Source organism: Seriola aureovittata, chromosome 11, assembly GCF_021018895.1.
Source record: "Seriola aureovittata isolate HTS-2021-v1 ecotype China chromosome 11, ASM2101889v1, whole genome shotgun sequence".
Taxonomy (NCBI): domain Eukaryota; kingdom Metazoa; phylum Chordata; class Actinopteri; order Carangiformes; family Carangidae; genus Seriola; species Seriola aureovittata.
This window is the reverse complement of record NC_079374.1, coordinates 24,129,556-24,154,811: the sequence shown is the minus strand read 5'-3', so window position 1 is coordinate 24,154,811 and position 25,256 is coordinate 24,129,556. Positions and strand designations below refer to the sequence as shown.

Sequence of the window (25,256 nt, the reverse complement as noted above, 5' to 3'; positions counted from 1 at the left end):
CTGGCACCAATAAAGTTTGGGTGAAATGTGAAGCTGTGCGATGGACACACACAGACAGTCTTGTGGCCAGTCAAGCGTGATTCGCATTTGCATAATGCCCGGCTACTGGGCGCTCACCATCGCCATGGGTTACAGTTGGTGCTGTGAGGAAATGCAGCCCGGTGTTTAGTGGGTGTATCTTGTCTGAGGATGACAGGCGGGGTGTCCTCACCATCACTACCACACACACACACACACACACACACACACACACACACACATTCTTGTACTTGCACATAGTGAGGACTGAGGAAATAGACCCACAAAGTCAGAGCAAGCTTTTCTCTTTGACATAGGAACACAAATAGTAACTCTTGACACTTGGTGACACCTTTACCATACACAGCCTTAGATTATGTGGAACACCAATTTTCTGAAAAAAATTCTGATCCATAGTGAGGACCAGGATCACAGTATTTCACTGGTAATATTAATTCAAGTAGACTTAATCCACGTTATTGAGGATAAATGTGGAATACATTTTTATTTTTCAACTAGAATATCACCTAAATACCTTGCCCATACCCTAGTTAGTGGTCAACTAGAATGCCATTTTCATTATTGAATATACAATTATCATAAGACATTAAGACAGCAAATTGGTCATTTCAATATGGAGTACTTTTGATATTTTATTGCCAAATTTTTAGTAATAAATAGGCAAACTTGGGAATATTATACAGTATGATTAATTCTCTTAAAGTGATAGTTCTGATTTTTTTGATGTGGGGTTGTGTGAGGTACATAGCACAGAAGCTGAGTGATGAGCTGCTGTGAACAGCCAGCTGCAAAAAATGTATTTTAGTCACTTAAAAATATGCCCAGAGAAGTGTATGCTTTATTTTGAATGAATCACCTCTTTATCTTGCCGTCAAACAGCCCTTTCCTTTAGAACTAGATTTTCTCAAGCAGTTAATAACCATTCCTACGCACAAGCGCGCTTACACTTAGCCCTGTCTGAATACATAATGACAACCCTCGGCTATTAGCATAGGAACGGCTCTGGTACAAACTTCATGTTTTTCATCAACTCCAACTGACAAAACCATGATTTTTGCTTTATACACTTTATACTAGAGAAAATGTGGCTCATAATGGTTTTATGTGTTATTATTATGTCAAATGTAACAAACACTGCACAATTGATTAATCAGTTCAACCATCTACAGTAGCTATGAGAACAATATTGAAGAGCACTTATGCTCTAACTAACATCTTCCTGGAAAGTTACAAAGTTGTCAGTCCCAACTAAACCCAAAACCACATGGAAGCTTTTAAACAGGAGAGGAGCTCTCAAAGAAAAGACCGACACACCTTTCTTCTCCCCTCACCTCCCTATATCTCTGCACCTCTCCACCTCTCTCTCTGTCTCCTTCCCAAAACAAAAATATAGAGCTGGAAAAACTTATTCCTGATTTGAACTATATTGTAGAGAAAATATTTCATGTCTTTCCATGTTCGAGTGCTAAGGATATTAGACCATACCGATACACAGCGGGCAGTCCTTCTTTGCCGGCAGCTTCCTTAGTGCAATGAACTTAGCCATGCTTCACTGTACTGCAGTGCTCTCCTGGTTAGTCCAGACTCTCTGTACACGGGATTTTGAAGCATCTATTAATCAGAAAACAAAGGAGGTGATTAGAGGATAGGTTTTCCATTTTTAAACTCTAACCTTATTAAAATGTTGATTACAGTTATCAAAATTTCTCAGTAAGTTTCTACTACTGCTATTCTTCAACTTTTGCAAGTACTACGCTGTAGACTACAGCTGGCCAGGTGGCCCACTGACCTTCCTTTGTGATGCAGTAGGTGGAGCAGGAATCTCTGCTGATGGTGCAGAAAAACAGTCGGGTGGGGTTGTGGCAGGAGCAAGGGCACAGTTGCTGTCTTCTGGGCTCAGCCATGTTTTCTCTTCCTCACGTCAGCCTTGGGTCATCTGGTCATCTGGTTGACATAATAGTTTGGACATAAATTACTAGAGGAATTACAGTACATTTCTACAAGTGATGTAACTATATATCAGATAGTTTGTTGCTCTGTAAACAATCACATAATACACTTCTCAAAAAAATGAAGGGAGCACTTCATCATCACAGTATAACAGCAAGTCAGTTAAACTTCAGGGATATCAATCTGTCCATTTAGGAAATACAAGTGATTGTGAATCAGTTTCACCTGCTTTGTTGCAAATGAAAGAGACAACAGGTGCAATGCAGAGGCAAAAGCAAGACGACCCCCAGAAAGGGAATGGTTTTACATGTGTTGGCCACAGACAGCTCCTCTCTCCTTCTCCTTCCTGACTGAATCTTCTCTAGTTTTGTTTTGCTTATGTCCTTGTCACTACTGGTAGCATGAGGCAGCACTTGCAGCCCAGTCAGGTTGCACAGGTAGTCCAGCTCCTCCGGGATGGCACATCCATACGTGCGGTCAAAAGAAGGTTTGCTGTGACTCCCAGCATAGTCTCAAGAGGATGGAGGAGATACCAGGAGACCGGCTGTTACACAAGTAAAGCTGGACAGGGCCGTAGAAGGGCATCAACCCAGCAGCAGGACCGCTACCTGCTCCTTTGGGCGAGGAGGAACATGAGGAGCACTGCCAGAGCCCTACAACATGACCTCCAGCAGGATACTGGTGTGCATGTTTCTGACCAAACTGTCAGAAACAGACTCCATGAGGGTGGCATGAGGGCCTCACTTCCTCTAGTGGGACCTGTGATCACAGCCCAGCACCGTGCAGCTCGACTGGCATTTGCCAGAGAACACCAGAATTGGTAGGTCCGCCTTTGGCGCCCAGTTCTCTTCACAGATGAGAGCAGGTTCACACTGAGCACATGTGACAGGCGTGAAAGAGTCTGGAGACGCCATGGTGAATGTTATGCTGCCTGTAACATCATCCAGCATGACCAGTTGGTGGTGGGTCAGTGATGGTCTGGGGAGGCAGATCCTTGGAGGGTCGCACAGACCTCCATCTCACAGCCAGCGGTACCCTGACTGCTGTTAGGTACCGGGATGAAATCCTGGGAGTGATTGTTAGACCTGATGCTGGTGCAGTGGGCCTGGGTTCCTCCTGCTGCAGAGTGTGTAGGCAGTTCCTGGGTGACAAAGGCATTGATGTCATTGACTGGCCCTCACGTTCCCCTGACTTAAATCTAATTGAGCACCTATGGGAGGTAATGTATCGGTGCATCCGACGCCACCAGCATCTCAAAAATGTGCACCAAAATTAGCAAGTAGTTATGTCTCTTGTTGAATATGTTTTCCCTCTTATGGACATAATGCTCAAAAACAGGAATTTGAACGGTTCTTATGTGTTTTTTTGTTGTTGTTTTTCTGAAGGAATATTGGAACATAATTTTTGCCCAATTTTAACAGCGCATACTCTTTCCCATTGTCTTTTACTGAGAGAGAGTAGAAACATATCTGAATTTCCTCCATTTGTGGACACAAGAAACCTCATAATAATTGCAGTTGTTATGATATAAGAGATGCTGCCACTAAACAGCAGTTTAAAGTTTTATCTGTCACATCCCAAGGTACAATGTGCAATGAGTAAAGCAGTGAAATGAGATTCAGACTTGGCAGCAGAAAGAAAAAAGATTTTTTTGATATTATGAAAAATATTGCATATGGTGGCAAATATCATGCTATTTGATATTATCGAATATTGGCCAAGTCTAGTCTTCTATAATCTGTTTTGCCAAACAGCATAAGGAATGAATCTCTTCAATAACCTGCCACATGCATCCCACATGCAGTATTACGTCATTTCTTGGACATTTGGAATGTATAAACTACATATACACCCTGAGGATAATCTAATCCTTAAGTAGCTTGTAGCACCTGTATTTATGGAAACTTTAAGGCACCAGCATCTTTAGTCTCTAAACAAGCGGCTCTCTTAGCACATATACATGTTTCACCACCACATCAAATACTTCAAATGATTCTAACAACTTGTTGCTGTTGGTAAAAAGAGACCAGCAGGTGGCAGACGGTGTTGTGATTTGTCGGTGTAGTAAGCCTTCGAGAGTTATCTGTATTAACGAAACAGCTTTCTCTTAAGCAGCGTTCATGTGGCTTAATGAGAAATGACAAGTGTGAGCTCATGCAACATGCACTTCCAATTTAAACTCATGCCTTTGCCTCATCCAGCACACATGGCGGTGGAGAACCACCCGCACAACACTCAGACATTTCAGACACTCCTCTTAGCAGCAGCGTTCGCGGAGGCCTCGCTCATGGCTTAGCACTTTGAGGAGCGATAACAATCGGCCAGAAAGTAAACCCCCCCCCCCCCCCATGTTAAAACCTAAGCACACAACGCAGACTTTGATCCAGCTGAGGGGGTTTAGGAAGGGGTTTAGGAAGAATGAACCCTATAAGGTTTGGGCTCAGGGTTTCACTCCGCTTACAATACAGACACAGTGAGGATTCCTCTATGTGTGGACACAAACACATTCTCAGCTTGCTGTGGTTGTTTACTGCTATTAAGTGTGAGTAAAACACCTTTATTCATTTCACATGTCTGCATCTATAAACATAAAGACATATATTCATGTAAATACAGATATTAAAGAGGTTTAAGGAGCTGATCCAATAACACACCTCGGCCTTTAGTCTTACGTAATGTCCTGGCTCTGTATGAATTCAGATGTTTTCACTGTGACAAGACATGACTCATGGCTTTTTAATGATTAGTTAATGATAAACATATGTGGTAGGACTGAATTATGCCTCTTGGATCAGTGTAGTTTCAATGCGTGTGTGTGTGTGTGTGTGTGTGTGTTTATGTGTTCTGCTACAGTGATGTGGCCTCCTCTGAGACCACAGGGCCACAACTGTGTTTCATCTCCAGCAAAGTAAATATCCCTTCTTGCTTCCAAACGTTGTAAAAGCCGTGTTGAGAGGAGAAGAATAATCCTGAGTAATGTCAAAGTCACATGATACTCCTGCAGCCTGTCTTCCTCTGCTTTCTCAGTCACCTCTGTGCTCATGGGTGACTGGCAATGAATCTGTCAGGTCTGAGGTGGTTTCCATTAAGTGTCTGTTAAAAAAACAATGGATGGGCTCGTTTATTTGGGAGTTACTTGGTTTGGGGAGCCATTGCAAAGAAGCGACCTCTTCACCTCAGCTTCCAGCATCTCACTGTGTTGATTCATTTGCCTGGAACTGTTTTCTACCACATGTAGTAATGAAAAAGCACAAAGTAAACACAGTGCTGATCCAGGGCCACTTCATTTCTATGTCTGTCTATATTTTACACAAAGCTCAAATTATTAATATCCTTATATCAACAATGAATCAAATGTCTGCCTGTAGTGTGAAAGGTTGTGGTGATAACCCCCATAGAGAGTTATCATCTGCCTCTTTTAGCTCATTGTTTTGGTTTTGGTCCACAAACTCTGCTCTCATTAAACTCATCTTCAGCCACAGCAGGACAGCTGTTTTCATTGAAAAGGGAAAGTAAAAAGTCAAATGTACACCACCCACACAGCATCTACTTATAGCTACTAGCAGGTAAAGCAACCAACCATTCCCAACCGTTTCCAGCTCATGACCCACTTGAAAATCTCAAAAATGATGTACAGCAACAATAACAATACGAAAGCAAGGGAAACAAGTAGGAAGCTAGAATTGTTTTAATTCTTCCTGTTGCTATGCAGCTATCCATTCATTTTGATAGCACACACTCAGACTGAGTAATATACACTGTTGCCCATAATGCCCACATTTTGTTTTCAGACACAATCTTCTGTTTATTCCTATTTAAATGCATCAGTAATCAGTAAAAAGAGATTGACTACTAAAGTTCTGAGAAGATACACACTTGTCAAGAATAAATCATATTGTCATAATCATTTCATGGAAAGAGGTAAAAAATATTTTATTCCAACTTTATAAGCAACAGTGTACATATATATATATATATATATATATATATGTATAAAATATATAATATAATATAATTACATCTTTTCACCAAAATTTTACTGTTTGCAAATGATTTAGATTGCAAATGAGTATTCTTTACATAAACACAAGGAAAGCAGGCAAATATACTGTCTAAGAGACTTATAAATATACTAACAAAAACAAGAAGAAGAAGAAGCAAATACAAAAATGTGTCTTTAGCCTAGATTTAAAAATAGAGATGGAGGAAGCACATCTGATATGGTGAAAGGTTCCACAGGTTGGTCACAGCTGATGCAAGTTTAAGACATTTCCTATGGTGGAGATCAAAAGAACAGACCTGCTAGGTGTCACAGAGACTCTGAACTGGATTAGCTCCTTCAAATTAATATTGTCACACTCTTGCTCAATACAGTTGTGACGATACGTTGGACTTTTAACTGGGAGAGAGTCCAGTCTGTTCTCAGCCTGAACACTGAACTTGGCAACAGCACAAGAAATAACAATGATAATAATAAAAAAAATCTCAGGGAGCAAACAACGGCTCCTGGTATTTTCACTTTCAATGTTATGATCTCCTGACACTGGCTTTCCATAGTGTGTGTGTGTGTTTGTGTGTGTGTGGTTGTGTGTGTGTGTGTGTCTGTGTGTGTGTGTGTGTTTCCTCTCTCCTTGCTAACAATGCAGCTCAGGAAGTATGTCAGGATAAGGGCCAGACTGCAAGGCTCTTTTTGGTCAGTGGATCCAACTTTGAGGGGACAATAACATAGTCTTGTTAATCCCAGAGAAGCGAGGAAAGTGTTGAAGAAAGCTCTGGATCTGTGAGAGGGAATTACTGCCCAGGTGTCTTCAAAGAAAAGTCTGCCATGTCCCTCTGGCTGGTGAGTGCTGTTTCAACTTGTCATTTCTGACTGTGGGTGGTCATGGACTCGCTCCCATCCCGAGGTCAGTAACACAAAGTATTGACGCTGAAGTCTTTGCTGGCGGTTTGGCCTGTCTTCCAAATTTTCCTCTTTGCAGTGGTTGTTTTTAATCAATGGAATGGAGCTATGGAAAGCAAATACAGTTTTGAATCAATTTATTGAATATGAATCCTTTATTGAATCTACAGGGGTTCAGCTTTCAACATTTGTAAGTAATTAAAGTTGTAAATAAATAAATTCTGTTGGCTCAGAAGGCAGAAATCAACACTCAAGGTTTAAGTGGAAGCCTAATTCATATTAATCCACTGCTACAACCTGAAGATTATTTTAGGTTAGCAAGATATTAAATGAAATACTGGATAGATATGTATCGGAATCATTGCAATAACAGGTGCAGCCTACTTAGATAGTAAAACAATCTTTGGCTGAGGCAGACACCAGCTTGCAGAGAACACATTAACCAGACAACAGCAGAAAGTGTCGTTAGCTGTAGCTAATGAACGTTAATCAGCGACAGCTGATTTAACCTACAGCTGGTGACGTTTGTCACTTTAGCCAGTGCAAGTGGCGGCCAACGCTGGCTATCTGTAATCCAGAAGAGATTTGTTAGCATTTTGTTTGATTAGTGAATTAGCAGGCGCTGCTTCTTGCAGAGATTTGCTATCTGCTTGAGATCCATCGCAATGGACATCAAATTTTTTTCCCTCTTTAGGCTCGTGCACTCATAAGAGCCACCAGCTGAAAAGTGCTGCGTTCATGAAATTTGCTGGAAGACAAACAGCTTGAAGACAAACAGCGAGAAAGCATGATAACAAACCTTTCAATCAGGTGGTTTAAAAAACACACCTTTAATACTACATACTTCTAACCATACATATGTGGTAATTGGTATGGTAATCAAAGAGACAGTTTGTGTTTCTTTTTTCACTCGTCCTTTCCTATGGACAGAGTATCAGTGTCCATGTAGTTTAGACAAAAGGCTCTTCATGTCATCATTTTGGTAAAACTTCTGCTTGTGTCTATGACAAATCCTTTGTCCTGTTCAGATGACCGTCTGTGTTTTGAACTCAGACAGAAACAGTTGATGCTTTGTCCATCTGCCCGTCTGTCTCTATCTCTCTTTTGTCCCGTCCTCTCATGTGGAGGAGTCACTCTTGGAGGTGTCCGGACAGCTAATGATTTTATAGCTTTGCAGTAACTTTCGCACTGAGGACTGTTTTACAAGGGGCTGCCTGCTCATCACTGGAGGTGGACTGCTGCCACTGACTCTCATACACCAGACAACTGTAATTAATCTTGATTTAACCTATTGTGGCTTTGGTTTTTAATTATACTTGGTGGGCCCGTTGACATGAAGAGGACATGATAAATCAAGTCTGGAAATAACACACACACTAAACAGCTGATACTGCTGTTTTTTTTTTTTTTTATTAAGTGAAGGAAAGACAGAGGCAGGAATACGCTGCACCTTCATACCTTTTCATCGCCTTGGCCAACATCCTGTTCATTTCTGCCCCGTCTGAGCTTTTATGAGGCAGCTGATGATGGCCCAGAGGCCTTTGGTGTTTGAGGCGAGTTGATTATTGCTGCGCCAAAGGTGAAATGGTCACTGTGGGTACTTTGTGTGTGGCGGGTGTCTCTGTAGATGATAATTAAAGGTTAAATAGCTCACTCTTGCTCTTTGGAATTTGTTTAATTAAAGTTCTTCTTCACCTCTGATTTATTAGTTCCATAGAGGCCATATTCATCAACAAGAATGTAGGAAATTCCCCAGATTTCATGATCAAATTGATTATGAACAATATGAGTTATTGCATTTAAAGGACATTTTGATGCTTTTCCTTTGAGATACATTGTTCACACTTACACAAACTTTATGGAGGAACACCATGACAGGCTTCACACTTTTTGAAGTGGTGCAGGAAACTTCATTTGAGGGGTCTTTTTATGGTGCTGGAATCAGTACAGATTTTTTTACTAGATGATTTTTACCACTGCATGCCATCAAATTCCGAATCTCTTTATAATTTCCCACCAGACAACATCATTATAGTCTGAGGTTGCAGTATCTCTTGCATGCAGTCGCAGAGATTTGAACCTGTGTCCGGGGAGTTTTGTAGTTCTTTGTGCCCCTTTCAGTCAAAAGAGGCTTTTGGATAACAGTTGAGGATTATAGCTTTTCTTCTTCTACTGCGCGCTCCACTTTGTCACCAATCTTGACTTAAACTTCCCCATTATTGCCAATTTGCCGAAATGTTCCCATCTGCCGACTTAAGATAGAGCAATGTCTCTTTGTTGTGTTCAAAGACGAAATGAGCTTTCACTTAATTCCCCGTGGCTTTGAGCCATGTGCTCACATTCACCAAAGCTCTCAGTCCAAAAAAAAATGGATGTCTTGGATCAATAGTGGGAGGGGCAGGAGATAATTGCTGCATTAATCACAGCCACTTTGTGAGATGCACTAACATGAAATGTAATATTTAAACAAATGAGTCTCCAATGCAAATGTTATTATTAGCTATTAGTTAACTTCATTTTAAATTACTTATGCAGTTGCAGCAATGACAACCAGCAGACTCTGGAAATACTCTCTCAATGTCGGTTTATATTGTGGGAGTAACAGTGACTTGATGATGTCATTGGAGCTCAGCTAAACCGTAGCACTCTGCTATTGACAGCTGAAATACATGTGAAATGTGGAATAAGGTGAGAACTGGACTCACAGTTTCATCAGTCTGCAGTCAGCTGCAGTGCAGCACTGCGTCGACATTTTTAATGTCGACTTGATATTCAACAGACTTATTGACATTATTTTATGTAAGTGGTTAAAGGTAATAGTAGTGTAGACAGCATTAGAAAATGTTTTTCTTCATTGATGCTTTTAAAAAGAGACTGCATGTTATTGATGAATAATAGAAAATTAAACTGATGAACGTGTACCACCAGCTGTGACCAAAACATCTCTGTCAGCCCCCTCCCCATTAAAACCATGACAAGTCACTTCCCCTTTTATTATCCCAGGAACAATGACCCTTAACTCTCTAACTTCTCGTCTAGTTTCCTAGAACAGACAACAGACCTGATGTTGCTAGATTGAGACTTGAAACCAGTCCATTGTTTGTCCTGCAGAGAGGCAGGAAGTGCGCATGCTATTGTCCCCACGCCTTCTGTAGAAACCCTCTGTCCCTGTGCCAGTATTGTGTAATCTTCTTTAACAGGACAGGACAGGAGGATTGGTGTAATGATGAGGCCATGCCTTAGCTTCAACTTCACCGAGGCGTCCGTGAGCATGGCACGGAATATCTGCTAACAGCTGACCATGTGGGAATCAGCTGTGTCACAACTGTGAGAGTCAGCGTCACAAATACTGTGGGTATTCTTGAAGAAACTTATTGTCAGGTTAGCAATCAAGCTAGCTAGCTTGCTTACTGGGAGCTTGGAGCATGGCAGGGGTCATGGAAAAAAAATTGGGTGCACAAATGAGTAATTAGAGCTGTGAGATGCGTGTGCAAGGAATACTAATTTGCGTTTTTGAATAACTTAATTCCGTCTTATTATTTAAGACTAAATTATTCTTGCACACAAATCAAGTGAATATAATGCCAAACATTTATAGAATCTGAAATACATTGTTTAACTGGCAAACCAAATTTTAAGTGCATTAAACCCAAGTGGCTGAATTCAATTAAATTTGCTTTTTTTAAAATTAGTTTTTCAGAGCATTAATGTAAGACTGCATAATGGTATGTGGTATATGACGCACAGATGTTTAATTGAGAGCAAACAGTATTCATTTGTATGCGCTACGCTTTTTTCCCCCTCCGTTACACCTGCTGAGTCTACACCACTGCCTCGGAGCAGACCTGGCTGTAAATAGTTGAATGAGCAGTTTGGACGTAATGGCATAATGTTGTTGTTGCACTTTCCAACACCTTGCTGGGATTATTGGCAGTGGAGCAGGTTGTGGAAAAATTCTGGCTGCTGGAAAAACAGGAAGCAGCTAAGAATACACCCAAATAGGGCATTAGGCCTATCTTGCCGTGTTTTCACCAAAAAGTCAGAGGCTTCCTCCTCTCGTTTCCCTGAAAGAAAACAAAGAGGGGAGCTTCCTGTGCAGCTATGGCGGCAGATCTGAAACAATGTTAGTCTGTATTGTTCTGTAAGGATATTCAGCTGGTGTGACATTTTCCAGGACACGGAGCCAAATGTTCTGGCGCGATTCTCTGAATACTTTTGATGAGAAATTGCCTCATGAAGACAACGAGGTTATACTGCAGACTTCATTATGAACCTCTTTTTAAAATGTCGCTATTTCACTTTGTCCTTTTTGGGATTAATGTAATTCAGGCTTCTTCTTTTTCATTATCTTTGCTTTTCAAATTGTCAATTTTTGTGCTCTTCTTTTAATGTTAATGTAGTTAGGAATATATTTTTCTTCCACTTTATTAAACAAAAGAAACCAAACATTCAGTTCATCTTCTGTCTGGCTCAATGCTAACTAATTACTCATGATGCATACACAGGCTCTGTGGACCATTTATGATTGGTCTGAGACTGCCAATCTTCATTAGGGCTCCCCTGTCAGCAAATGCACCAACACACTCCACTAATTACATTTGCACACATAACGCATTCACTTTTGTGACTGTATTGTTTTTGACTGTATTCACTCACCTTGTCTCCTCGGGTGTTATCTTTTCCTCCTGGTACTATGACACTAAATGGACGGTCATATTGTCATCAGCTGCGATGCACTTACTTCACATTCTGTATTTACAGCTTCTTTTTAATCGCTGAGAATATACTGTTACTCCACTTACCACATCTCATATTCATTGTTCTTTCTCTGCTCCAAGCCATCCCCCCTCTTTTCTACATTAAATTGCAGGCCCCCTCCTTTTTCCATCACTATAAGTGCCTCCTTCTTTACCAGACGGCTCTGCCTGACCCACCCCACCTCCGCCCACTTCTGTCTTCCCCTCTCCTAATCTTTTTCCTCCTCAGGCTTTCAACTGAAGAACCTGCAGCATCCAGAGAAAGAGGGGATGGGGATGGAGGATGCAGGGATGCTGTAGGGATGATAGGCAAGAGAAGGGGAGGCTGCATTTAGGAATATCCTCCACTACACTTTAAGGGAACTTCTGGTCACTGAAACTGAAGGGAAATGCACCATTTGTTGGATCAGATCAGCAACCGTCCCAGGATTCAGTCCACGACTAACTACTAGGGTCCTGTGCCTCTTGACAGGGGTTTTGAAGGACAGGCTTAGAGAGGGAGGGGAGACGCTGAGCAAGGTGCGGTGGCAGTGATACAGTACTAGTAGAGGACGTGAGGAGATTTTTCAGGAGAGAATGGGCGGACTAGGTTGGTGTCTCGCTTCAGTCTTCAATTGGCTAAAATTTTTCTTCCACTGCATCTTCCCGTTTTGGAAACAGAGGAGAAGCAAAAACACGGTACAGTTCACGTTTTAAATCTAATATGAATATTTTTTTTGGGGGGGGGGCTTTGGGTTCAGCTTCACAGATTTTTGTTGTTTTATTTTCCAGCTTACTCAATTTAAGACTCTTAAATCTGCTTGTTGAACTTGGCATCAGTGATTTTCCTGTTTATAAGAGAGAAAACAAACGCTGCATATTGATGGGAACAGCAGCTCTGGGCTGGAAGAGACAAATAACAGTATTTTTTTCTACCCATGCTGTGTGCCTATATGGGCATGTTGGTTGTTATCAGTTGGTTGACTAGTCCACCACTTTGGTCTAGACTGAAGTATCTCAACAGCTGTTGAATGAATTGCCAGGAAATTTGGTTCCGACATTCATGTTCCCCAGAGGATGAATCCCAACGACCCTGAGGTGATTCCCTGTCTTTTCCTCTAGTGCCACCTCCATTTTTAAGATTCAGTTTGTCCAATACTCTGGTTTATGACCCAACACCTGCACAACTAATGACATTCCCATCAGCTGCAGCTAGTGCTAATTTGCAAATGTTAGCATACTAACTAACTAACTGCACCTGCTAAACCTCAGCATGTTAGCATCTTCATTATGAGCATGTTAGTATGCTGCTGTTAGCATTTAGCTCAAAGAACCAATGTGCCTGAGCACTGCCTCCCAGAGCCAGTACCAAGACTGTAGACTCGTAGTCCACAGTCTCTTCCATGACTGTGTGACACTTTTATCCATTCATCGGTCTCCTCACACCGTTCACATGGAGAATCTTTCCTTTATTCTGCACAAATTACAACTAGTATGTTATAGATTTAGATGTAGTTTCACTTACTCTTTGTAGCACACTCATGGTGACGTTCAGTTTGATTGATGGTAGTTCTAATGACTTATAGTCTCTTACACTGGATATACCAAACATTGTGATTGTGATCTTTTGTGTGAACCCATCTCTAACTGTCCCAACATTTCCATGTGCAGTTGCCAAGAGGACTGTCAGTATCAATGACAATGGAAATAAATTTAATACTTGTGTAACGCCCAGCCAGTAAAAGGCCTGGCATGAGCACAGACAGTGAAACAGGATGGAGAGATAAAGACAGCAGGACCCACACACAGGACAGACAGCAGGATATTGCCAGTTTGACTTTTCCTGATAGTAGGTCCGTGCTGATGAACAGAGCCATTAATCCTGCAAATGCAGCCACTGCACAGTGTCTTAGTACACACACCCTGATGTGCACGAGGTTTTCATCTACACACAGCCATCGAACTCACTCTTAATTAAAGAAGCTCTTCACCTGCAGAGGTTTACCAGGGTGGTGAGATGGTGAAGTGAACAGATGACTGTGGTGTAAGGCAGCTGAATTCCTGCCAGATCCAGGCAGTTTCATGGATGACCCTCTGTGGTGCGGCTGAACAATTACTTTGGTACTTATCAGTCTATCTTTTTTTGGGCAATGCACACTTCATATTTGTCAATGTGATTGCGTTCCAAGTGATTAAACAAATTGGGCATGTTGACTTTGGTTGCTATCCATGTTGCAGTCACCACTGTCTGGTAGTCGTGACTGATAAGACCAAATTAAGAGGCGAGATGGGTGTCTGCCTGCCCAGACGACAACGCAGTCCCAGAGTTTTCAAACTAAAACGGGGCCAGCAGTGTTTCCAGGTCTCACTTTTAGTGGTTGTGCGGACATCAGGTTTAAGAGTAGCCATATCTCCAGCTTAGCTTTGAGTGAATGCAGACTAACTTGGATAGGGCAGATGCACGTGACTGAACACGAGGTAGTATTTTTTTAAGGGCTGTAACGCACAAAGTGAGGAAGTTTTAACTGACATGAGCAAGATTAAGTCCATGATAGTTTCTAAATGTCAGTTTTGATACTCTTGGTTAGCTCTTCAGTGATCTCTCAACGTGAGTTGACCCAAATGATAACGTCCTTGGTAATGATTAACTTTTTTTAGATTGACTTGTGAGTTTTATTCCTAAACCTGCAGTAACTTATTTTTTGGCAACTTGGGGGCAACAGAAACAAGTGCACTTACCATTAGAGGTCCATATAGTATAAAGGTCCATGTGTTGTTTGATTATAAAGCAGGTCTAGGTTCTATATTAATACTGTGAAAGTATCAAAGCCTCAGTCCACAGAGAAATACACACAGCCTGTATCCAGAAACTGAGCCTTAAAACCAGCCGTCAGGACTTCTGTAACTTTGTGATGTCACAACAAAGTATTCACTGCCCTCAGTCATGCCCCAAGCCCCGCCCACCTGGACCCCCCATCCAACCTTGCAGGATTTGGTTTCTCTGAGTGTTTACCTGAAATCTACTATTTTTTTTATTGGATCAGTCAGAAAACAGTCAGCCAATCAGAAGAGAGGCTCAGAACCTCCTCTCTTCTGATTGGCTGTTGTTACTAGAGCTCCAAAGAGAAGCCTGAGAGAGGAGATGTAAAACTACACTGAGATGGTTTTCGATTAAAAAACCACAAGTATATCTTCTTATGGATCAACCTTTAACATATTATCACCTTACAGACTTGATATGGAAAACATGGCTACAAATCACTTTTTATGTACTAATTGTTTTCATAACTGATTGATGTGTTATTTCTCAGTTATTCATATGGCTTGTCTAACATCAGAAATCAGAATACTTTTCTTCGTCTGATCAACATGTGTCTTTAATCAGTCTGTTTTAACAAACAATGCCACATTTCCCTCTCACTTAGTAATGTCATTTAGCTCCCTCTTTGCTCAGCATATGTGTGTATCATGCAAAGCTGCTGAGGGCTTGTGTCAAAATGTCAAAGTCACAGGATGTGGACGCCCTTGTGCACTGCAGTGAGGGAATAATGCAACTATTGGTATTGCACACTATTCCCTTTATTTTATTATTATTTTTGTTTACATATGTTTGATGTTAATGCTGTTCCGTGTACCTGGTGTTAGGGTTAGGGTTAGCTGCGGGTGAGCAGCTGTTTTCCTGCCGTTTGTTTGACATAAATAGAAGATGAAATGAGTAGCTGTCATAAGCAGTCGTAGCCAGTGTGTTGTCCATGCACAGAAACCCATGCTGATTTGATTTTTAAAAATATGGATCTCACAGGTTGTCACTTCAGTGTTACTACATGACAGTTCTTCAAAGAGGCTTCTCACTGTGTGCTGCCGTGCTGTCATTGTTGTTTCTATGGGTCAGTGTGTTGTCAGTGTGTTGTCAGTGTGTTGCGGTGCTGGGTGGACGGTCCTTCCTCACAGCAAAGAGAGAGAACAGAGGAAAACGTGCACACACATGTGAGTGTTCTGCAGAGGGAGGGAGGGCCTGGGTCTGTATTGTTTTCAATAGATGGGAGTCATGGGGGTGGGAAAGGGTGTGTGCATGTCTGTGTGTGTGTGTGTTGGGGGGCCTGTTGGAGTGTGTTCTTCCTCTGTCTGTCAACAATTGAACTCCTCCTTCATCTAGCAGGTTCTAGGACGTCAGCCAAGATGACAGAACACACCCCTCTGCTGTTTATACACTCACTCTTGACTTGTCTATCTCTGTTTATCTCGGCTACTATCAATCTATCAGATCATTTGTATTCTAAGAACCTATATTAGGTTTTTTTTCTCTCTGTCTCTTTAACTTCTCTGTCTCCAAATTTCGTCATTTGCTTTTGTTCCCCCCACTGAATCTTTTTTTTCCTTTCGTCCTGAGACCATTGTCATAGGGCGTCCAGCCTTGATCTCTCACAGCTGTTTACCCATCTTCACTCGGTTCAAGGACAGTGACCTGACACCGCTTAATCTTCTTAATTGTGTAAGTGCCTTGCCGTCCACTCTTGGCTCTGGTTTACAAAAGAAGACAGAAAAATGGTCAAGGTTAAAGAGGTACTAAAACAAATCCTACGAGTGATCTGATTAGACTTGGAAATAACCCACCCTCCCTTTTACTACACCAGAACCCCCCTCACACACACACACACACACACACACACACACACACACGGTCCCTCTTTTACCTCTGCAGGCCCTCCCATGTTCAATTATATAGGATAATATAGGACTGTGTCTCTGAACAAGTGTCTGACTCTACACGTGGAGGCAGTTTGTTCAGTGACCACCAGTGGGTGCTGGGGCAGCACTTGCTGAATGAGCTGTGTGGTCTTTGGTGGGATAATGTCAGTGGGGTAATACAGTCTGTCATCAGTGTTGTGCCAGAACAACAGTTAGTCCTGGATCACTTTGTCTTTGAATAGTCATGATATCCAATCTTGATATCTGATGTGCAAAAACTGCAAACTCTGTTAAAATATATATATATATATATAAAACTGCTTCATGCCTTTGTGTTAATGTGTTTTCATGTTATTTTCTGTTTTAAAGCACTTTGTAAAAATCTAAATAAGTAAAAAACTACAAATCTATAAATAACAAATCTAACTCAAACTTGATATCATTTCTCTGTAATTATACTATCTTTGTTGGCTGCTCAGTAACTCCTGATATTACATATGTAAATATAAACAGGAGGTATTATGTTTATCAAAAATAAATAATGCATCGTACACTGTCACAGTAGAGTCTGCTGACAGGGAACTGGACGATGTGACTTTATGCAAGGCAAGAACACAGTGTCCAGTGCGGTTAAGTTTTAATCTTGGTACAACTAAGCTCTGCTGGACAACACTCAAATGCACAGTCATTCAGTCACTTAGTGTTATGATCCAAAATAGCCTCAAGTGGTTATATACACTTGTGTTTGTGTGTGTGTGTGTGTGTGTGTGTGTGTGTGAGAGAAGTGAAATGTAAATTAAGTAAAATAAATTGAATTAGATAACAAGTTGTTACAATCAGTATTTTTATATGAACAATGGATCAAATGACTGTGTGCATGTGAAGTTGCTGCTCATAGTGATGCGCTGCAGTTATAGTGTCTTTCAGCTCATTGTTCTGCTTTGTTTTGGTTCACTCTCACGGCTCTCATCAGCCATGTTTCCAGCTGTAGCAGGCACTTGTTTTTGTCCATTTCATATCAGACAAAAATAATATTTTAGCTTCCGGGTCCCTTTGGGTAAGAATTCTGAAAACGTACATGTTTGACATGTGGTTGGCATTTGTCATTTCAAATCTTTAGATTAGAATTAAACATTATTGAAATTAATTGTCAACTGAAGCCATAAAAAGATGGACATTCATTAGTGTAAAATAACAAGTGCTGTTTCCTTAAAACTCAAAGCTCTCCCACTTTTCAGCCAAATATATTTCTGGACGTGTCTGTCTGTGTGTGTGTGTGTGTGTGTGTGTGTGTAGGTGTGTGTGTGTGTGTCTGCGTGTATGTGTGTAGGGTTTTGTGTGTTGCTTGGAGCGGGATTAGGTCTTAAATGTTTTCTCTATAACATTGTCTCCTTTAGTGAGTTTGTCTCTGTAGGGGTGGCCTGCAGGAAATACCAGGGGATTAATCCTCTGTGCCACTGGGTGAGTGTGTTTGTATGTGTGTCTGTGTGTAGGCAGGTTTGTGTATTTATATAGTGTGTGAGAAAGATGTGAAAATGTGGGGGGAGAAACGGAGCGTTATTGGGGGATGTTGATGTGTATGCATGCGGTGAGTTTGATAGTTTAGATTATATGTGTTTATGTTTTCAGGAAGTAGTGGGTGTGGACTTGATGTGTTTCTGTCACATGAGACAATCTTTGTGTGTGTGTGTGTGTGTGTGTGTGTGTCCATGAGTGTTTACAGGTGCTTGTAGCCCACAACTCAGTAATGGTCATGTTTGTGTTTGGAGGTTTGAAGTACATGTGCATAGGTATCTGTGAATGAGTGAGTGTGTGTGTGTGTGTGTGTGTGTGTGTGTGTGTGTGTGTGAAACACCCACACAAGGGGATAAAGAGTCACGCATGGGGCTAACTTGGTCATTGATGAGCAGTGAGAACTTAATGAAGCAGGTTTTGCTTCCTGGCCCCTCTGTGTTCTTTCTCTTTAGTAAGGGGTTAAGATGGAGAGGGGGGGGGGGGGGGGGGGGGGTACTCTGTTTGGGGCCACTATACAGTCAGAGGTAGATCCTTCAGAACTGCTCTCCTTAAGGAAGGAAAACATGTACGCCTCCTATAGAGGCCGAGAGGGAGATTAGAAATGGTAAAGTGTCGTCTGAGATGGTCAATAGATGAAGTTTGTGAAATTGTATAATTTTGTTTTTGTTAACAAATACAAGGAAAAAAACAAAACCAACAATGACTTGATCTGACTAACAAATATTGTGTGTGGATCCAAAGCCTGATATCTAATTCCTCTGTGCCATACAGTGCCATTGTTTTCCAAAACAACCATAAAGAACACATCAGTGAACCACACTGTTGCCCTGACTGTTCCTGCTTCACCATGCACACACACTAGTTTATTATGATTCAATCCCACTTACACTGTCCTGCTGCTGCTGCTGCTGTAAATGCTTCCTGGAGCACCAAATCTTTTATTAATCTGCAGCTCAAAATAGTCCCTAACATAGGCACTCATTACTCTATTTACTCCTGTTTGAGTAATGTTTGTTAAAAACTATAATGTATAACTAGAAATTGAGCGTCGGATGTTGAGGACACTGGGTGTGGAAAGAAGTTTTATGCAGATTTTAGTTGGACTGACAATCTGAAGTTGCAGCAGGTGTTTTCTCCACAAAGACATCCACAAAGATTAAGTGTAGCGTTTTCCAGTGTCAAGAGAAATGCCACTTTCATCTGAAGGGCGAATACAGGAGGACACAGAGTTGATGAAATATTAAAATGGGTGCACCACAGACATACACAGGGAAACAGAGCTAGAGAGAGATGGAGAGAGGGGGAGGTGAAGTGCGACGGATGCTGAGGGGTACGAACGCGGGGGGGGGGGGTGGGGGGGATGAATGAATGAATGAAATTAAAAGTGGTGAGACTTAGTGGGGTAAAGAGGGATGAGAGCGAGAGGAGGGGCAAAATAAGATGGATAATAAGTGGAGTATCCCCTCCCCCTTTGCTCCTGTGGAGAGGTGGGGGCAGCTCCCCCCCCCCTCCACCCCACCCCACCCCAGGAAAAAAAAAAAAAAAAAAAAAAAAAAAGCTTTGTGAAACTTTCCCCGGCAGAGGGAAAGAGAGGGAGAGTGAGCACAGAGGAGAGGCAGTCAGGATCCAATTTAGGTTTAAGGGGAGAGACAGAGGAGGAGAAAGCAAGTAAGAGAGGGAGGAAGAGGGAGAAAGCAGGAGCCCGAGGAGAAAGAGAGTGTTCCTTGTGTTCAGGATAGTCATGGCTTTGCAGCGTTGGGCAACTCTTCTCCTGCCTGGATTAGATTTAAGGAAGCCCACTGGTCTGTAGCAGCAGCAGCAGCAGCAGCAGCAGCAGCAGCAGCATCACTCCCGTCAGTCACCATGCCGTCTGTCTCTCTCAGCCTGCCAACAGCTCTAGCTGGACCTGCGCGCACCTGGGTCTGCCTGTCCTGCATGTTCTGGGTGAGATAACTTTTCACCTTGGATTTGTTCCCAGGATCATGAGTGATTTGTGAAGTGTCAGCATGCACGAGACTTCTGTCACATTTACGACCAAGCTGCAGGAGATAGTGGACCTGAGCATGTAAATCTAATTACTTGCAAACTGCAGTTGCATAATACACTGTAGGTAATGGTGGAATCATGAGTATCTAAGTGAGTGAGTGGTGAGGACAGAATTAGCTTGATGATGCAATTAGCCAAAAGGCTTTTTTTTTTTTTTTTTTTTTATCACATGGAGAATGGGTTCTGGCTCAGTACCACTGGAAAACCCTGATCACATCAAGCTGGTCAGGAGATGTGTTGGGTGGTCTGCTTGTCGGGGGTTGGGTGGAGGGTTGGGACCCTGGCTGTGGGGGGCCTTGGCACGGTGACACATTTGAGGGAGGAAGATATTATGAAGGAGAATGGGAGGGCGTGCAAATGTGAGACACAACGGTGCGTTGTTTTCTCCCTCGAGAAACATATTTAGCATTTGCTCTGCAGCTCCACGCGCGGACTAAAAACTTTTCTGCTCTTACGCTGTGTTGAATTAAACGTGTCTGCTGCTCTTTTCTCCCTCAGTCTCTCTCTCTCTCACCCTTTCCCACTCCCTCTGTGTCCCGCTCTGTCTGGCTCTAGGTGGTTGGTGGGGGACAGCTATTTTTGCGTTCTCTTGTATAATTTAATCTGCCGCGCATTCCCGCTCGCAGTGAGAGGCTGTTTGTGCACTTGTGTGTCCTCTGAGCTGTGATGTGGTCAGTGAAGAACTGTGTGTTTGTGTGCGTGTCCATGCTAAAAGCATTGTGAGCGCGGTCTCGACATTTTGTCTTAAAACACTCTTGAGTGCTTTTCCTAATTTGTGCTGATATGAAAGAACATTCCTGGCTCAAATATACAACATTGCATGCTGCTCTCCTCTTTTTTCAGCTGAATAGAGGATGAAAGAGGAGAGTAGCTGAATAGACCATTGAGATTCATCCTTCCTCATTCTGCACTGGTCCTTTGGGACATGACTTCACATCACTGGCAGAGCTGGAGTTCTCGGCGAAGAGACTGGATAATCTTACAGAGCTCTTCATCAGTTAATTACCATTCTTTCTTTTGAGGAGCAGGAGGCGAGGTGAGAGGGGGGTCGTAAAAGAATCTCAAAGCCCCCCAGCTAAGCTCTGGGTCACTGATTGACTGCATCAGAGCACTGTATGACAAAGCGGGCTCACTTAAGGGGGCGGGGTTCAATCTGAGCCTCTGAATTAGTAGCAGGCCCTAAAACAGTGTTGATATGGGCACACCTTATGTCAGGAGATTAGGGTTCAGGTTAAACTGTGAACAGCCCTAATTTGGGTACACCTTATACCAACATTATTCCAAGATTATGGTTAGGGTCATTGTTAAATCCTAAAGAAGACTTAATATGGGCACACCATATGTCAGCAGATGAGGTTAAGGTTCATCATAAACCTTTTTCTAAAGACAAGTGCCTTGGTTTTTTGTCAAGAATTCTTCTAGATCTGTTCATTCCCATCCGCCAAAGAGCACTGTCTTATTTGCACTAATACATGTTTCACTTAAGGGGGTGGGGTTCAATCTGAGCGTCTGAATTAGTAACAGGCCCTAAAACAGTATTAATATGGGCACACCTTATGTCAGGAGATTAGGGTTCCAACATTATTAGATTATGGATAGGGTCATTGTTAAATCCTAAAGAAGTCTTGACACTGTAGGTCAGAAGATTAGTGTTAAGGTTAACCCTGAAACAGTCTGAATTCTGACACACCTTATTCTGGGTCAGGGTCACTATTAATCCTAACCCTAAGAGATGCACCTTGACCAGAAACCCAAAGGTGTGCCAAGAGCACTGAAAATAAAACAATCTTGCAATTATCAAAAGTTTGCAAAAATTTAGTCATTGATTATTGATATTCCTCCATCTTGATGATCGTTGTCTGTACAATACTTCCTGCTAGACTGATCAGGTTTTCGTAGGACGGATATAGACCTACTTCTTGTGCAGCTGGGAAAGTAAGCACAGCTGCAAAAGCTGTTATGAAGCAGTGAAGAGGTAGGAGAGAGAGAGAGAGAGATAGAAAGAGGGAGAATGAGCATGTGAGAGTGAATGAGTAGGTACAGATGCAGGAAACAGACCATCTTCATGAACTAGACAAGATCTATTCCTTCGCCCGGCCTCAAGTGGGGAGGGTTTCCTCTTGTCAGAGCAGGATGGTCCTGGATAAAAGCAGATTTTTTCCCCAGCCTATAAGCAGAGAGAAAGTGCTCAGGGAAATATAGGAAATGACAGGAACAACTTGAAGGACAGAGGAAATTAACAGACGATGCGCTGGCCAAGATCAGAGGGCAAAGTGAGTGGGGATGGCGCGAGAGGCCTCGAAAGAAGACCTTCAGAGTGCCACTCCTCCACCAAACACTGTGAATAATTAATGAATGCCAAAAAAGGGTTTTAGGGAGAGTTTCATCAGGTTTCTCAGAACTGACCATGAAACCAATCAAATGTCCTCTACTAGCCCATGGCTGAGAGAAACTTTAAAGGCCATGCAAATGCTGTTGACATTCGGGAACTGCAAGCTGCATCCACTTGTTGTGGCTTTTGCAGTAAACAGGTGTGATTGACAGAATGTGGGCCAGGCAGTTGTGAAGCTGTTGGCAGCAGCGGCCAGGTGCCTCCGACCCAACAACCTGCTGTAGCAAACACTGCCTCAGATCACAGCTGTGTCAATGCAAATATTGATCCTTGTCTAAACCGTCAAAGTCGCCAGGTTTCAAAGAACTTCTCGGGATGATCGATATCCATTAACGTGCTCTCAGTCCATCCAGGTTCAAAGTTGGGTCTCTGAAGGACCGCTCTGGGAAATGGTGTTATCTCAGGAATGTTAGGTCATTGGTCTTTCGTGGTCTTGACTAGAAAACAGACAAATGACTTCAAACTGACATGGCAGACTTACATCTGCCTCTGAAAGCGCGATACATCTAAAAGAAACAGGAGGTCTGTGCTCTCTGTCCATCTTATTTCCAATATTTCTTCCTATCCTCTTTTCTTTGCACTTGCCTCCACCCTCCCTCTTCTCTCCTGATCTGTTGTTGGTTTGGTTCTTCCCCCCCATCCGAGTTCCTGAGATCACCTCTGATTTGGAGAAAAACGTTCCACATGTGGGGCCCCTTTGAAATATGCCAAGATTTCTGTAATTGTAACATCTGGGTTTTCACTATAATGGATTTGCCATGCAGTTTCTTTCCGGCTTGATGCTCACTGCCATCCTGTGCAGCAAGGCTCATGCTATTTTCATCTTTGTGTTGCTCTTTGCATGTGTTCTCTTGATGGTGCCTTGGTTGAAAAATCTTGAACAACAAAAAGGGAAGTTTAACCCTTGTTCAGTTGATTTATGAGAGTTGTTGAGCTTTGTGTAGCACCCCCCCCTTTTTTTTTTCGTGAAGAGACCCCCAGCCTTGTGCATGCTTCACTGAGCACATTAGCCTTAAACCTCCCATGGCTTTCTGGTTTTTCCCTGGAGGGAGTTTCAGGATTCAGAAAATTGAACTCCTACTTTAATGCAGATTAAATACATCTAAATTGTATATAGTGCATTCTCAATATGCACTGGTTGGAAATAACCAATGATCAGATCTTTTTCACCTTCATACCTACTGTCATTTGTCTTCTGTTAATTCATCCTGTAGATTAGTGATTCATATTGGATGCCATTATTGCATTGCTTAAGGGAGACAGACAAAAGCCGGAAAAGGGAGAATTGCAATACTCATACCTGACCCAGAGTTCCCTCATTTTTCTCGTCCTTTATGGCATCTAGTAACACTGTCGGATATCAGACGTCATGCTCCTCAGACCTTTGTGTCTAATTTGGTGCAATATTACTTCATGTCTCTGAAGGGCTTTAACCAGCATGGCCTTCCAGATAGTGTAGCACATGTCCTTTTATCCACTGGTTTTGTCCCTTATCATGTCTGTCACACAATTATTTCTATCATTGAAAGGACATGACATCATGAAGACTCATTTATAGCCAGATCAACAGCAATTAAAAGTCAGTGCAATCAGAATGTCCTTCACCGTGACTTTTACGCTCACATTGTTTTATTATTTTAACTGTAGCTTTTTGCATGAAACTATTATCATGCATGAACAGTATCCGTTGACTTTGCTTGTGAACCTTTTGACACCAGAATAAGTCAAAAATATCTCTGAGGTCTTGACAGATACTGTTTGGGCTTTTCTTAAGACACATTCAAACAACAACATTGTAAATTATGGTTATGCATACTGGAATGAACCAAATTGGTGATTAGTAAATCAAGTATGAATTGTACGTATGAAATTGTATGTATTTTAACATGGTTTATGTAGATTTTTAAAGCAGACTTTCAGTCTTTAAACCCGTTACTAAACATGTCTGTTCAGAACATGTTCTGTACTTGTAGTCGGCCACTGTTGTGATTAAATTAGTTTTTGACAGACTGGAGAATAGTGAGAAATAAATGAATACAGGTGACGTCACTTAAGGAAATGCCTGTATGATTTTTGACGATAAGAGGGTCAAAGGTCACCGTTGTGGTAAGGACTGGCCACAGACTTGGCTCTGGAGTGTGGGGAGGTGTCTGGACCTTGTAGTGGTTAAGATTGGACAGCTAACAGGAGGCTTATTGTGGGGTCTGGGCCCCCTCAACACTGGAGCCGCGACATTGCAAAACTAATCTGCTGCAATTTTGTGTCGACAATTACAATAATGAGACATGCATCATTTGTGTTTACTTGGCTGGACTGAAATCAGCTTGGAGTCTGTTAAAATAAATGAAACATACACATCCTCAATGTCACTGGAGCTGCATTCACATAACTGAGTGGTCTTAACTTCCAGATCAGTACACCTATTCACTTTAAGCTTCTACTGCTGCTGACTGTTATTACTGCAAAAAAGTAATGTAATCTTAAATATTATTGTATAACATAGTAAAATGAAATAATTTAATTAATTACCTTAATTAATAACAATAAATAACATAAACATTTCTATCCTTAAATGCCTTTTGTATCAGTAGTAGCCAGACAAATGTAGCCATGGAAAAATGTGTTTTAAGACATAGTTTGAAAATTCATTAGCTACTTCTGCTTAAAACAAGACTATGTAGACAATCTTCTTCTTAGGAATGCAAAGTTGAATCTTGCTGGATCCAGTATACTCAGGGGTTTTGTTGATACAACCTTACTTGGTCTGGTGTGACCAGTGGCTTATTACGGCTAATGTTAACTAACTTTTCACAGATATTACTGTGACATTTGTCTGTGACTCTTCCGTACTTGTGCTACTGTTGCAATACATTTCAGTATGTCACACAAAACATTTAAGTGTTTTCATCATAAAGTTAAAAGAAGTAAACACACCATGCCATTAATGGCCACACTGGCTCTAGTCCAGTTATATAGACTCACTTTAAAA

At 41.8% G+C, this 25,256-nt stretch overlaps 1 protein-coding gene across 10 annotated transcripts in view; it reads left to right on the top strand.

The window, feature by feature from the left end:
* tns1b (tensin 1b) overlaps positions 1 to 25,256 on the top strand; it is a 169,781-nt gene that overhangs the window by 13,082 nt on the left and 131,443 nt on the right. Inside the window, exon 1 of one of the 10 annotated variants that reach the window (XM_056389772.1) lies at positions 6,693 to 6,829. The exons of 8 other annotated variants lie outside the window; for them this stretch is intronic. In XM_056389772.1, the coding sequence (XP_056245747.1) occupies positions 6,815 to 6,829 (15 nt within the window). In that variant the 5' untranslated portion in view covers positions 6,693 to 6,814. Of the gene's footprint in view, positions 1 to 6,692; positions 6,830 to 19,228; positions 19,774 to 25,256 lie in introns of those variants that run through there. One more of the 10 variants, XM_056389767.1, reaches the window with a different exon arrangement.